This window comes from Chiroxiphia lanceolata, chromosome 21 (assembly GCF_009829145.1).
Source record: "Chiroxiphia lanceolata isolate bChiLan1 chromosome 21, bChiLan1.pri, whole genome shotgun sequence".
NCBI classification, from domain to species: domain Eukaryota; kingdom Metazoa; phylum Chordata; class Aves; order Passeriformes; family Pipridae; genus Chiroxiphia; species Chiroxiphia lanceolata.
In genome coordinates, this window is record NC_045657.1 from 7,984,168 (window position 1) to 7,997,086 (window position 12,919).

General features: G+C 52.1%; 2 protein-coding genes across 4 annotated transcripts in view; one reads left to right on the top strand and one right to left on the bottom strand.

Annotated features, from left to right (window-relative positions):
• Nucleotides 1–212: 212 nt before the first annotated feature.
• TRIM32 (tripartite motif containing 32) lies at nucleotides 213–11,797 on the bottom strand. Of its 3 annotated transcripts, XM_032708048.1 has the most exons (3): nucleotides 11,709–11,797; nucleotides 5,803–7,493; nucleotides 213–5,076 (listed from the first exon to the last, which is right to left on the bottom strand). In XM_032708048.1, the coding sequence occupies exon 3, from the start codon at nucleotides 5,007–5,009 to the stop codon at nucleotides 3,066–3,068; it is 1,944 nt and encodes a 647-aa protein (XP_032563939.1). In that variant the 5' UTR covers nucleotides 5,010–5,076; nucleotides 5,803–7,493; nucleotides 11,709–11,797; the 3' UTR covers nucleotides 213–3,065. The 3 variants fall into 3 exon arrangements, with proteins under 3 accessions (XP_032563939.1, XP_032563938.1, XP_032563940.1); XM_032708047.1 differs by lacking the exons at nucleotides 5,803–7,493; nucleotides 11,709–11,797 and adding an exon at nucleotides 7,922–7,962; XM_032708049.1 differs by lacking the exon at nucleotides 11,709–11,797 and having other exon boundaries at nucleotides 5,939–6,081.
• The window catches only part of LOC116796992 (astrotactin-2-like), a 101,333-nt gene continuing 96,761 nt past the window's right edge, over nucleotides 8,348–12,919 (top strand). The window contains exon 1 of the mRNA XM_032708050.1: nucleotides 8,348–8,465. The gene's annotated coding sequence lies outside the window, so the exon portion shown is untranslated. The remainder of the gene's footprint in view (nucleotides 8,466–12,919) is intronic.

The following is a 12,919-nucleotide window of genomic DNA, read 5'->3' on the forward strand; positions in this document are numbered from 1 at the left end:
ACCTGAGCATTTGTTTATGAGGTGGGTAGGGAAGTGTCAGGTAGAGTTCCCTGATCTCCTGCCGAGGAGATCAGATTTATCCTGTGCAACCTGAGAAGAGGGGTCCTGTAGCCATTGTGTTCCCAATCTAATCCCCACTGGCTGTAAAATCCAACCTACCACCAAAGGGAGGAGATGTAGTGTTTTAATAAGAAAATGAGCCGTTTGCAATGCACTTTTAATTGGATCAATTTTTCCTTTATTACACAATCTTTAAAAACCAAACACATACCTATGACCAGACAAGCTCTTTCTCCAGGTACAGGAGCCAACTATTTCAACACAATCCTTAATTACTCCTTGTTTGGCAGACGATCACAACACTGTGTGGGGGGCACGACAGCAAAAAAAACCAGAGCTCTGCAAAATCATCTCACAGTCACTGTTGAGAGTTTTGTCAGGGGACATGCAGACCCTGGGCAGGGACAGCAGGTTGCCTTTTTCCCTCTTCTGCCTGAAAGCCCAGACCAGAAGAGCTGCAGGAGAGACACAGCCCCAGGCACTGATTGCAGTGTCCTGGCCCACCAGTGCATCACAGGGTAGTGTTATTTTCCTTAATTCTCCGAGTGAGAAACAGATGACAGACGTTTTGTTTGAACTTTGTAACCAGGAACAGGCTGGGGTAACCAACTGCTCAGTTTGCTGGACCAGCTTTTTATGTCCCTTCAAGCACTCCAGGAAATGTTATTGCTAGTACAGTGTGCTGTTTATTGCAAAAAAAAATATCCATGGGAACAGAAAATGACAGAGGTACATATTATCACAGATAATATTGCTTCAGTTATTCAGGTCCACGGTAACTTCCTGCTTGGAGCAGTTCTTGGAAGCAGGAGAAATGTTTAAAAGACATCAGAAGGAGAGGAACTGCCATTGCCATAATATTGGAAAAATGCCTCCAGTTACAATGTCATTAACTGCAGCACGGCCCAGTAATGGTCCTCATCTCCCCAAAACACACATGCAAGGTGGGAAAGGCTCCCCAGATTGCTGTCACATGCCCCCTTCCCACCCAAAAAAGAGAAGCAGAGCGTGTAAATAGTGATGTGCAAGTTGGCAGCCTTGGCAAATGTAGGGAGCAGCTCAGGAAGGGAAGGGGGTTCAGTCCCCGGGGCTCCCTCAGCACCATCTACCACCTCCTGTCTCAGCTCCCTTCTCCACAAGCTTCTTCCAGTGCATTACAGCAAGAGGAATCAGAAGTTGCCCTGATTGGAGGGGCAGCTCCATCACACAGCTGTGTTTGTGTGCTGGCCCCTTCAGTGCTCTGGCTGAGCACAACAGGAAGAAGAAAAAAAAAAAACAAAAAATCCCACCAAAATCTGCTCCCAGCGCCTCCTTCTGCAAACCCTGCAACTGCCAAACACCCATCTGGAGCAGCAGCAGCTCAGAAAACCTGTTTCACTTTGCTGTTTCATTAGGGGAGAGTCTATGAGAGCTTAAAAAAAAAATCACCTGTTGCAAACATTGTAGGACAAGTAGCAAACAATTTGCTGGAGCACGGCAGCCACCATAAAATCAGCTTTTATATTGTCTGTCGTGGCCCCAAATTTGCAACTACGTTGTTGATAGCAACAAATAAATGCACTGCAGTGTAACTATTATCTGTGGCAGATTAACATGCTACCACTGTGCCCTATTTAAATGCATCTTTCCTTCAATAAACTATTCTGGGCGAGCAGCACCACACTGAGGTACACATTTATCAGCCAGGAGAGTAGCACTGTGGGGGCCTTGGTTCACACAGCTGCAGTTTTGTGCTTCATTTGGCCCAAAGCCGTGATGAACAGCAACTCTGGTGCCTGCTGGTGCTGTATTAAAAAAAAAAAAATAAAAAAAAAAAAATCTGAGGAATGTAGTGTTTTGCTGTGCAAGGGAAAAAAAAGGCAGTGCATCAATGGATGTGCTTCCAAGTATGAAAAAAATAGAAGTGAAATAGTCCCCCCCCCTCCCCATCCCTATCTCAGCAGTGAGTAACTTGCTCAGAGGAGGTGCAGATGAGTGGAAACCTATTGCTAAATGCAATGGTCTGGAATGCAGAGTAGTGAAGTGCAGGTGAACATACAACATGTTGTATTTAATCTCATTTTCTACAATCTCCCAGGCTCATTCCCCCACCCCTTCCCCTCTCCCCATGAAATTTTAGATACCAGGTACACCTTCCAAAGACAGTTTTGAGGATACATTTAATAATAAAACAGCAGTAAATAGCAACCTTAGGTTTCCCCTCAGGTTTTTTTTTCCTTCAGCCCCCTCCCTTTGTACCCCCTTCTACCTAGCAGGACTCTGAGTAGTAATAAAACCCCTCTTTTCTTACTACTCAGTAATAAAGAGGGCAATTTTCTGCCTCAGCTTGGTCTCCCACGATTGCACAGTACTCACTACACACGGAACAGACTCAGCTCACAAATGGCACGACAGGGTGATCTCCTGAACACCAGAAAAATGGGAGAGAGACAACTGTCCCTTGTCAGGGTGGGAGTAAAGCTCCATCTCCGTGTGGTTGATGAGGGCTGTTTCGTTTTATGCAATCCCAAATTGCTCTCTCTAGGAGTTGCCCAGACAACTGCTACCCAGTTCCTTGCGAGTACCACAGAGAGAGAGGAGGATTGCCTCGCCAGTTCTGTAAGGAAGGGTGATTTAGAGCAGTCACTCAGCTTTTATGGCACAAAGAAAGACACAATGGTTAAAAGTTGGGGGTGCAGGAGATGTGGCGTAAGGAGGTGAGAAGGTTTATGGAGTGACCAGTCACTTAGCAAGGAACCAATTCTCCAAGGGATGGATCCCTTCCCTTGGCGCTCGTTCTTATTCGTATGGATTTTATATAAAAAAGGAAGAAGAAAAAGCAGACCACCACCACCACCACCACAAAAGCTATTTTGTTTCTAAACACAAAACGTGATGGCCTCTATGCCAGATCCCCTTTGGTTATGGCACAGTCTTCCTGAAGGCTTGACACTTGTTCCTGTTGGATTGCAGGGAGGCTGGAAGAATGTCTGCTGCCAGGAGAGGCTTTGCTTACAGCCATGCCTTTAAGGGGTGGAGTATCTTCTCAGGTGGTAACTGTAGATCTTAATGCAATGATCCCAACAGTCCAGCACCAGGAGCTGCCCTTTGGGAGTGATGGCAATACCGACCGGGCAGGTGAGTCCTTCCCGGATCAGGATGTTATAGCCACCTCCCTTAGGGAAATGCAGGATTTCCTTACGGCTGCTGTCAGCAACAATGAGGTCTCCCCTGGCGTCGACACACATCCCAGCAATGCACCTGAAATCCTCGTTCTCCGAGAAGAAGTGGCTGATCTGCCGCCCCAGCTGCCCGTCGGGGCCGACGGAGCCGATGGAGAAGCCTCCTTCTAGATGGTGCTCGTACTGCCGGTTCTCCAGGTTGAGCCCCAGCCCCTGAGTGAAGTAAATGGTCCCTTCGGCGTCGCAGGTGACAAACTTGGGGCGCACCGCGCTACACAAGCAGCTGTACTTCACCACCCCCACGCCACGGTCCACCGTGAAGCACCAGAGCTTCCCCCCTTCCACGTCGGTGACCACGAACTGCCCCGAGGGCAGCGCGGCGATGCCCCAGGGCTTGCTCAGCTGGCTCCGGTGACAGGCCACGCAGTGCCCGTCCATGGTGTACACCTTGACAGAGTTATCATAGCTGTCTGTCACCCCGATCAGGCCGTGGCAGTTCATGGTGACAGAAAGGGGAGTCAAATTGGGCAAGTCTGCTCCGAGGAAACTCAGCACGAAGCTGTCGATCCCGCTGGGGCTCCGGCGGATCTCCTTCAGAAAGCCCTTGCGGGTAAAAACCTGGATTCGGAAGTTGCCCCGGTCTGCCACGAGCACCTCGCCTTGCGTGGTGACGTGCAGGCTGACGGGGAGGTTGAACATCCCTGGCAGGCTGCCCTTGGAGCCCATCTTCTTGATGAAGTGACACTGCTGGATGCTCGTGGCTGCTTCAGGAATCCTTGGCTTGGCTGGCGAGGAATGGGGTGTGCAGCTGGGCTCTTCCTGCACCAGGTCAGGCTCCCTAAATGACACCGACGAGGATGCTGCGGTTTCCGGGAGCGACTCCTCCACGTTAACAGACCGAGGTTTCTTCACCACCTGCCCGATCTGCAGTGGCCCCACGTGGCTCACCTTCAGGAGTTCCACCTCTTGCAGAGTCAGCTCCCTTGGGAGACTGTTTGTCAGTTCTGGTTCCTCCTCGTCTGCCGCCTCCTCCAGGAGAGCTATATCCCCCTGCTTTATCTTGGCAAGGAAATAGTCACAGCGGGACATTATCTGCACCTCTGCTAAGTTCAGCAGGTAGGCTTGCTCCTCCATTACCTGGTTATTTACCTTCTCCACTTCAGACAAAGAGGTGGTGAAGAACTTGCGTGACCTGGCCAGTTCCTCCTGGATCTTGCGCTCTTCTTTGCTGTACTCCTGCAGAACTGCTTTGTACCTGGATTGCAGGTCTCTCGAAACACCCTCCAGAGCAGCTTTTCTTTTCTGGAGATCACCCATGAGCTCCCTTAGCCTGGCAAGCCTCGTCCCAAATTCCCTCCTACGCTCTTCAGCAGCCTCCTTGATAGCAATGACTCTGTGCCCTTGGGGCAGGTGTGAAGCCTCCTTGCAGGGCTCACATAGAACCAAGCTGCAGCTCTTGCAAAAGTGCCTTGGCAACCTTCTCCCGCAGGCCTTGCACATGAGGAGCCCCACCACTTCCCCCAGCCCAGCGGTGTCGATGATCTTGAGCACAGTGAGGTTGTCAGTCAGCTGGGCCAGGCTCGTGATCCGCGTGATCTTGCTGCAGAACGGGCACCGTATCCCGTTGATGCTGTTTGCCAGGAGCTTCTCCAGGCACTGTTTGCAGATGGTGTGCCCGCAGTGCAGGAGCTTGGGCCTCAGGTGCTCCTCAGTGAAGGACTCCATGCAAATGGGGCACTCCAGGACCTCTCGGAGCGCATCCGAGTTGAGATGCGGGGCGGCAGCCATGGTGTTCCCGGGCAGCTTCAGCCGGCGCCGTGTCTTGTGCTCACATCTATTCCAAGGTGCTCCAATTCTGTCCAGAAAGCAAAAAAAAAAAAAAGAAAAGGAAATGTGATTTATGTCAGCACCAGCAGTTGCATATACATGCAATTTATTTCTGACTTTTATCACCCAACCCTGCAGAAAAGAAACCCAGTTAGCTTCTCCGCGTTTGGGAAGGATGGATTAGTCATAGCTAATCTCGGAGTGGGCAAATTTCAAAACTAACTTGCAGCTCCCAGTGCGATGAATTATTCACTTGCAACATTTGTAAGTAGCAACTGAAAGAAGTGTAATGGCAGCAATAAGGAAGCCCAATAGATATTGATGACTGAATCATCTCCTCATGGTGCCCATCTCCTGCTGCCAAGCCTCCGAGTTTACATAATTTACTGAAACCCAGGGAGATTAAACCAAGCATTCAAAATGTTGCGCATCAAAAGAGGAAGCAGATGGTGCGATGCTTTAGGACATTAATAGATCACCTCTGGAGACCTGCATTCAGATGTGACATCAGATACGAACGAAATAAATGTGGTTGGTTCGCTCTGCTTTGCTAGAAAGCCAAAATAAATGCTCAAGGTTTCATGCATTTGCCAGGAAGTGAAACTAGCAGGAATGCTTTGTCAGCTTCCACTCCTTGTGGGGGGTGACTGTGCACACTGAAAATACACAGAGAAGGTTTGATGCCAGTGCATTTCACTGACCTCTGCCATGCTCCACCATGTTTCAACATGCCAATTAAACACTTTGTGTTTACCTTGGACAGATAAGAGCAGTAATGGATTTAAAAGACAACTCCAAACATCTAAACTCCGAATGTACTACCAGTTAGTCCCTGAACTCAGCTTAACTGCATATAATTTCTCCTCATTTCACAGTCTTGCAGCGTTGACCTCATTCCTGTCTCCCGGTTCAGTTTTACACCACTCTGGTTGCTGTTCAGCTTCAATCCAGGTTTCTCCACCCTCCCATCCCTCCCAGCAGGGAGCAGATCCCAGCAGCTCTCCTGCCAAAGCAGCCATCCATTCAAAAGGAACAGAACAGGGCTCACATCATTAAGTTATTATTCAGTAGACTGGGTTTCAATACCTTTGCTATTGCATTGCCTTGCCACTAAAAAATAGGGAAGAAAACCTTTTTTCTAGGGGAGAGGAGGAGAAGGAAGTAGTTAGTCTTTGAAATGAAGAGAGGGTGGCAGAGAGATGTGAACAGACAGCTTTTTCTGAGTAATGGCTCAATGCACACAGCATTCTTGCTTCCCTGCTGGGTTTGCCTCCTTCCTCCTCGAGAAAGCTCCAGTGTATTTCAGTTTACCACTTTCTCACGTGCAAGAAAACAACTGCAACAAACAAAATTTCTTTATGTTCATACAGAGAAGGGAAAAAAAAAAAGTCATTTAAAATTATCAGCTGCATCCCTTCAAAGCCCATATTTCAGGGAGGGACTCAGTGGCGTGGCAGAATCTGCAAGCACCAAGCTGGGATCTGATCCTCAGTGGTGGCAGGATGAGTATCCCTGGCATCTGGGTGCAGGAGGACTCCAGGCACTTCCTGCCACTGGCACCGAGCACGCTTCCCTTTTTGTCTTAACACACATCACAGCTGGGGAGGCAGAAGCCTGGGCACTGCCGCGGAGAACAGAAACCTTCCTTTGAGGGATGAAAAAACCTGTATTTTAAAACGGTTTTTAAAAATGAAACACAGGATACCGGGCTCATTATTCCTACTTTCCTTGGAAACACGTCAAAAGGCTCGCTCAGGGAAGGACGAGGGAGCAGCACAGGCACCAGGTGCTGCGAGTTACATTGAAAGGTACCTTTAAAACAAGTATTTTCATTAAAGAACAATGGCGGAGGGGATTTTAAGTCAGGCTGGGCTTTTCAGACAGATGATTTGTACAATATTCTTCTCATACATAACCCCTTTTGTTGGAATGCCAGCGTGCCCTCGGTAACGTGACATTATTTCTCCCTTTATCTCCCTCTCGCACTCGGCTGTGCCTGCATGGAAGTTTCCTTAACAGCAAGTTGTTCTTGCGTATCGGTCCCTCCCAAGGCAGTTCCTCTGACGCAGAGCAGGGTATTACAGAAAGCCTCAGCTGAGGATCAAGCTATAAAGCTCGGTGAATTATGCCAGTTTGGTTTCCTTACACGCTCAAATGAAATTTCCTGCTGTGGTTTGGTAGTTTTTTAGCGAGCGCGTCTGCGGGCGAGGCAACCGGGCTTCACTCGCAGTTCAGATCCCGTGCCCTTAAACGAGTGAGAATAACGGGGTAACACTGCAAAATCCACGCTGCTGACAGCAGCTGTCACGACAACAACAACAGCAGCAACAACAAACCCCGCAGGACAGAGCCTGGGTGTGGGTTTTGCACAGACAATGCAAAGGTTTGGGTTGGAAGGGGCCGTAAAGATCACCCCGTTCCACCCCCTGCCATGGGCAGGGACACCTTCCCCATAGACCGGGTCGCTCCAAGCCTCGTCCAGCCTGGAACGGGGCACTCCCAGGGATGGCGCATCCATGGGATAACCCGTGCTGGTGTCTGACCACGCCGTCCTCGGGGCGCACGCCCAGGCTCTGTCTGGGCGCGATCCCATGGGATGATCAATGGGGGTCCGCTGCGAGCACCCTCCGGGTGCCCGAGGGGGGCTCGGCGGGGCGGACCCCGCTCTCCTTCCCTCTCTCCCTCTCTCCCTCCCTCCCAGCGCGGCCGGGAGCGCCCACCCGGCGGGGCCCATCCCGTCCCTGCCCTCCCATTCCCGTCCCGTCCATCCCATTCCCGTCCCATTCCCGCCCCGTCCCGTCCCGGGGGTCCCGCCGTGCCCGGCCCCGCCCGCAGGGGGCGCCGCGGCCCCGGGCGCGCGCCCCTGCCCTCACCTGCCGCCGCCCGGGCCGCGCCGCTCCCGGCGTGCCCCGCGCGCACGCGTGAGCGCCGCGCCCGCCGCCGCGGGGGCTGCTGGGAGGTGTAGTCCCGGGGCGGGGGGGAGACCGGGAATGGCGGCGTTTGGGGGGTATCGCGGGATGGGAGCCTGTACTGGGGCTCCTTCTGTCGGGGAAGGTTGACGTTAAAAAGAAGGCGAACGGAAACGTGTTTGCTTCGTTTTTCTCTGTTTAGCGTGTGCTGGTTTGGAACGCGCGGGTTGTGCGCTGCCCTTTGCCTGGTCAGGCAGTGCTGCTGCGGGAGCACTTCCCTTGTTCTTTTTCTTTTAATTTCCTTTCCCTATTCCTTTCTCCTTCTCTTTCCCATTCCCTTTTCGTTTTCCTTCACTTTTCCCTTCTTCTTTCATTCCCTTCCTTTCTTCTTTCTTTTCCCCTTTTCCCCCCTTTTCCCCTTTCTCCCTTTCCTTTTCCTTCCCTTTTCCCTTCCCTTCCCCCAGCAGAGTCTGAGCGTTTGATGCGTTCTGCATCACCTATTGAAAAGGTGTATTTTTCTCATTCCATACCCTGTGCTGGGGCAGCCCTTGGGCTCCAGGACAGAAAGGACTATTTTTGGGTTCAGAACAGCAGCTGTGAGCAGTTGACAAGGTGATGCTCTGGGGTATCCACACCTTGGCTGATTTTAATCATCTTCGTGGAGTCCTCCAGTTCTGCACCAGTTTGTGGAGAACCAGCCAGTTAAGGGGTTCACCCTTGATCACAAAAGAGCTTGTGTTGCCTGGTCATTCCACTCTCCTGCTCCCTCCTCGGAGGTACTAAAGGATTGCAGCTCCATTACACCTGCACAGGGCTCATCACCAGAGTCATTAATCATGGATTAGTCATTTCCCTCCTGCCTCATCTCTCTTTCTCCTCCTCATCCCTCCACCCTTTATTTCTGACCCCTCTGCCTGCATTGCAGGCTGGCAGTGGTAGCCAGAGGCAGGTTTTGGTCACTGGATCATGGCTGTGCTCTGCCTGGTGTTTCATAGAATCCTAAAATATGCTGAGTTGGAAGGGACCCTCCATGTCCTGGAGTCACTAACACCGATCCCATTCCAGCCACATTTTTGCTCAGCCATTGTGACCTGCTTTAGAGATGGCAGAGAGACAGCCCTTTTACTGTGACCCTGTGGGGCTGCACAGCAGGACAGAGAATGTCATGGCTTGGGGCTTCCTCTGTGGGAGCAGGGAGAACCCCAGGCAGGTGCAGGGGCACCGTGTCCTTCACACACCAGCAGCACCAGTGTTCCCAGTGGCATCCAGGCACTGTCCCGTGATCAGCCCAGGGCTGATGTGCAGGTGGAGGCCCCGACTCAGAGGAATTCACTGCCTGGAGAAGGAGGCAAATCCTTGGTTTAACCATTTCCCAAAAACCCTTCGTGTGGCCTCTCTGCCTGCAGCACTTTTCCACTGCTCACCTGCTCCAACCAGCGCTGAAGAAAGCAACTTGCATAATGCACCAAGTCTTGCCACCTTTTGTTCTTGGCAGGTTTTTTTACTTTATTTAGAATAGAATAGTTCAGTCTGAAGGGACCTACATCCCAACAGCAATGAGAAGCAGCAGGGATCAGCAAATGTGGGCAGGGGACATGCTCAGAGGCAGTGGAGCAGATGCAAAGCCTGACCAGGGTTGCAAAAGAAAATGAGTGAGATTTACAGTTCCCCTGTTTCAAGCACCAGTGGATCCCTGGAGGTGTTGCTGTGCCCAGGGAGAGGACACAGGGTTCACTCCTGACTTCTTGCCTCACCAGGAAAATGTTCTTTCAGCCCACAGTGTATTTTCCAGTGGAAAAAAAAAGGATGTAAACATTGAACCAGGGTGGTCTGGCAGATTTTTTGAGGCTACCCACACCTGAAAGTGAGCAGTGTGAGGAAAAAACAGTGGTAGGAATAGGAAGTAATCTTTCAGTGCATCCTGGGGAGAAAACAAAGAGCTCTCTGGACTTGATTAGAGGTGATAATGATGAGTCAGTGATGTTACTCAGCATGTGGGGATGTGGGGACCTTGTGCCATGACACTGAAGGATGGGAAGACCATCCAGCCTGGGACCCTGAGGGGGACCCTGAGGGGCTGCCTCACACCAACAGCCAGCCATCAAGCAGGCAGGCTTGGGAAGATCTCAGCCATCCCATGGGAAAGGGGCATGTGGATGTGTTGGAGCAAGGAGGGAACCAGCTGCCGTGGGGGGTGATTTGGGGGGTCATGGAGCCATCCTTGAGGGACTGTAGTGTCTCAGAGGCAATGGAGTGAGCACTGAGATGCTGCCAGAGGTCAGATGAGCAGGGCAGGGCTTGGGTTGCTCTTCCTGGGAGCCACTGCAGGCAGTGGAGGGGCAGTGGGGAAAGTGCGGGGTCAGCAGAGCCAGTTCCTCTGACAAAGCAATCTCATAGGGAATACCTGCACCACTCCCTTTTAGAGAGGTTTATCAGAGGTCTCTAGAAGCTCTTCTGGCATTTTTTTCTTAATACTTCAGGCTTGCAAGTGTGTAAATGTCTCATCTGAAGCCGAGGTGAGATCCTGCCTATCCAGCCTGTGGGGAGCCAGGATGATCTGCCTCCGGATGCTCCCTGCTGGTACCTTTGGGATCATCCCCAGGGCTGAGGGGCTGCACTGAAAGGCAGGAGGGATCATGGGAGCATTGTGGTGTGGCTCCTTGGCCAGTCCTTGATGTTGGGTGTCGGGGTGCAGCGTTCTGTGTTTAATTGAGTTTGGTTAATTGGCTGTGAGCTGTGGGCACAGCATCAGCAGGGAAAGGGGGTTGTGCAGCAGGGTGGGGGCAGGCTGGCAGTGTGGAGATGAGGGGGCTCTTCCTCAGGAGCTGTAGCGATAGAAAAAGGAGTAATGGGTACAAATTGAAAGAAGGGAAATTTAGGTTAGATATTAGGAAGAAATCCTTCCCTGTGAGGGTGGTGAAGCCCTGGCACAGGTTACCTGGAGAAGCTGTGGCTACCCCATCGCTGGAAGTGTTCAAGGACAGGTTGGATGAGGTTTGGAGCAACCTGGGCTAGTGAAAGGTGTCCCTGCCCATGGCAGGGGCGTTGGGACTTTAAGATGATCCTTAAAGTCCATATCAACCCCTTAACATCCTGTAAGCAGGAGATGAAAAGGGGTCACAAACCCTCACGCTCGGGAGGTTATCAAGTGTTGCGACTCAGGGACGTTACACGATCGGGCTGCCACACTCCTCTTCCCGAGGCGTGGGTGGATGGGATGAGGAGGGAAGGATGAGATCCCGAGGCGTTCCCGGCGGAGCGGCCGCGGGGCACGTGCGGCAGGGAAGCGATGCCGGGATGTGCCGCATCCCGGGATCTCAGCGCGGTCCTGCCGCGGTGCCACGAGAGGGCAGCAGGGCCTCACGGACCGCCACGGCCACAACTGTCCCGCCGTGACCGGGACCCCGCGTCCCCCCCCTCGGCGGAGGGTCCCACGGGCTGCGCATTGTGGGGTCCGCACTCGCAGCCTGCATCCCTCCGGCCACGCTGAACCCGTGCTTTCGCCCAGGGGATGTCATTCCCACGTGGGATGCCGTGCCACGGGATGGCTGCGTGTCCCAGAAGTTGGGTAGTGGTTCCTTGGGGAGCCCTTTCTTGCCCACATGTGAGCCCCGGGATGTGGGTGTTGGTGGCTGCTTGGAGGTCCCAGCAGCAGGGGCTGATGCTGTGCTTCAAGGAATCAGAGAGTGGTTTGGGATGGAAGGGACTTTAAAGCTCATCTCATTCCACTCCTTGTCATGGGCAGGGACACCTCCCACCAGCCCAGGTTGCTCCAAGCCCCATCCAACCTGGCCTTGGATGCTTCCACGGATGGGGCAGCCACAGCTTCTCTGGGCAACCTGTGCCAGGGCCTCCCCACCCTCACAGGGAAGGATTTCTTCCTAACATCTAATCTAAATCTGCCCTCTGTGAGCCATTCTCTCTTGTCCTGTGCTATCCTTCTCACACACGTGGGTACATGTGACAGAGAAGCACTGCTGACTGCCTCCTTTCTCCCAGCAGTGTTTGCCCATCACTAACAATGGGCAGCACTAAATCTGTCCGGGCTCTTCCCAGACCTGGTGGTGACCGCACTGACAATACTTCAGTGCAAGAGAAATTCTCAGGAAAACACATCTATTGATTTTCTTTCCAAGTCCCTTTCGATGGATTTGCCAACAAACATGGTATTATTCCACCAGGTGATAAACAGTGCATGTGTTCTGGCTGTAAGCCCCCACTACCCTGCCCGTGGTGGCACTGGGTCTGTCCAGGGGAGGGTGGGGTACAGGGAAGGTGGACCAGAATTCCCTCTTCCATAAAATGCAAACCCCAAGTCCTAAGTCAGCCTGACTGAGCAGCCCATTGGTATTGGTGGGGTTAACCTGGTGAGCCTGGAGGAACCCCTACCTGGGTCAGTTCCTGATGTTCCTTTTACAGCTTCAGCTGGAGAGTGTTCTCTCCTTGTTCCCAGCATTTCTGCTTTTGAAGAGCTACCACATCCTACCCCTGAGGTGGCTGCATTCTTGTGGGAAGTGGAGTGATTCCCAGTTTTGGAATGACTTGGGAATCTTTTGGAAGAGGTGCTGTATAAAATGCCAGACCACTAGCAAACCCAGTGTCTCCTGGGAGCTCTCAAGACCAAAGAGCACTGCAGTGCAAAGGAATTAGGTATTATGCTGTCGCTGTTGTTATAGCAGTGGTGTTATCATGCTGCCCTCTTGTCCAGGCACCAGGAGGTGCTGCTGGTAATGCTGGAAGTGTTTCCCACGTCAGCAACTGCTGCATCCTAAGCAGGGACCCCTGTGTGCAGTCAGTCACCTCGTGCTGTGGGATTATAAGATCCTGATGAAGCCCAGAGACAGAGCCAGACGCCCCAACGCGCAAATGCTACCTCTGCACACCCTGTGCTGCTCATCCTCCCTTTCTTACGCAAGGCCTGACGCCTGGCACAAGGCTGCTATTTAATATATTTTGTTGTGG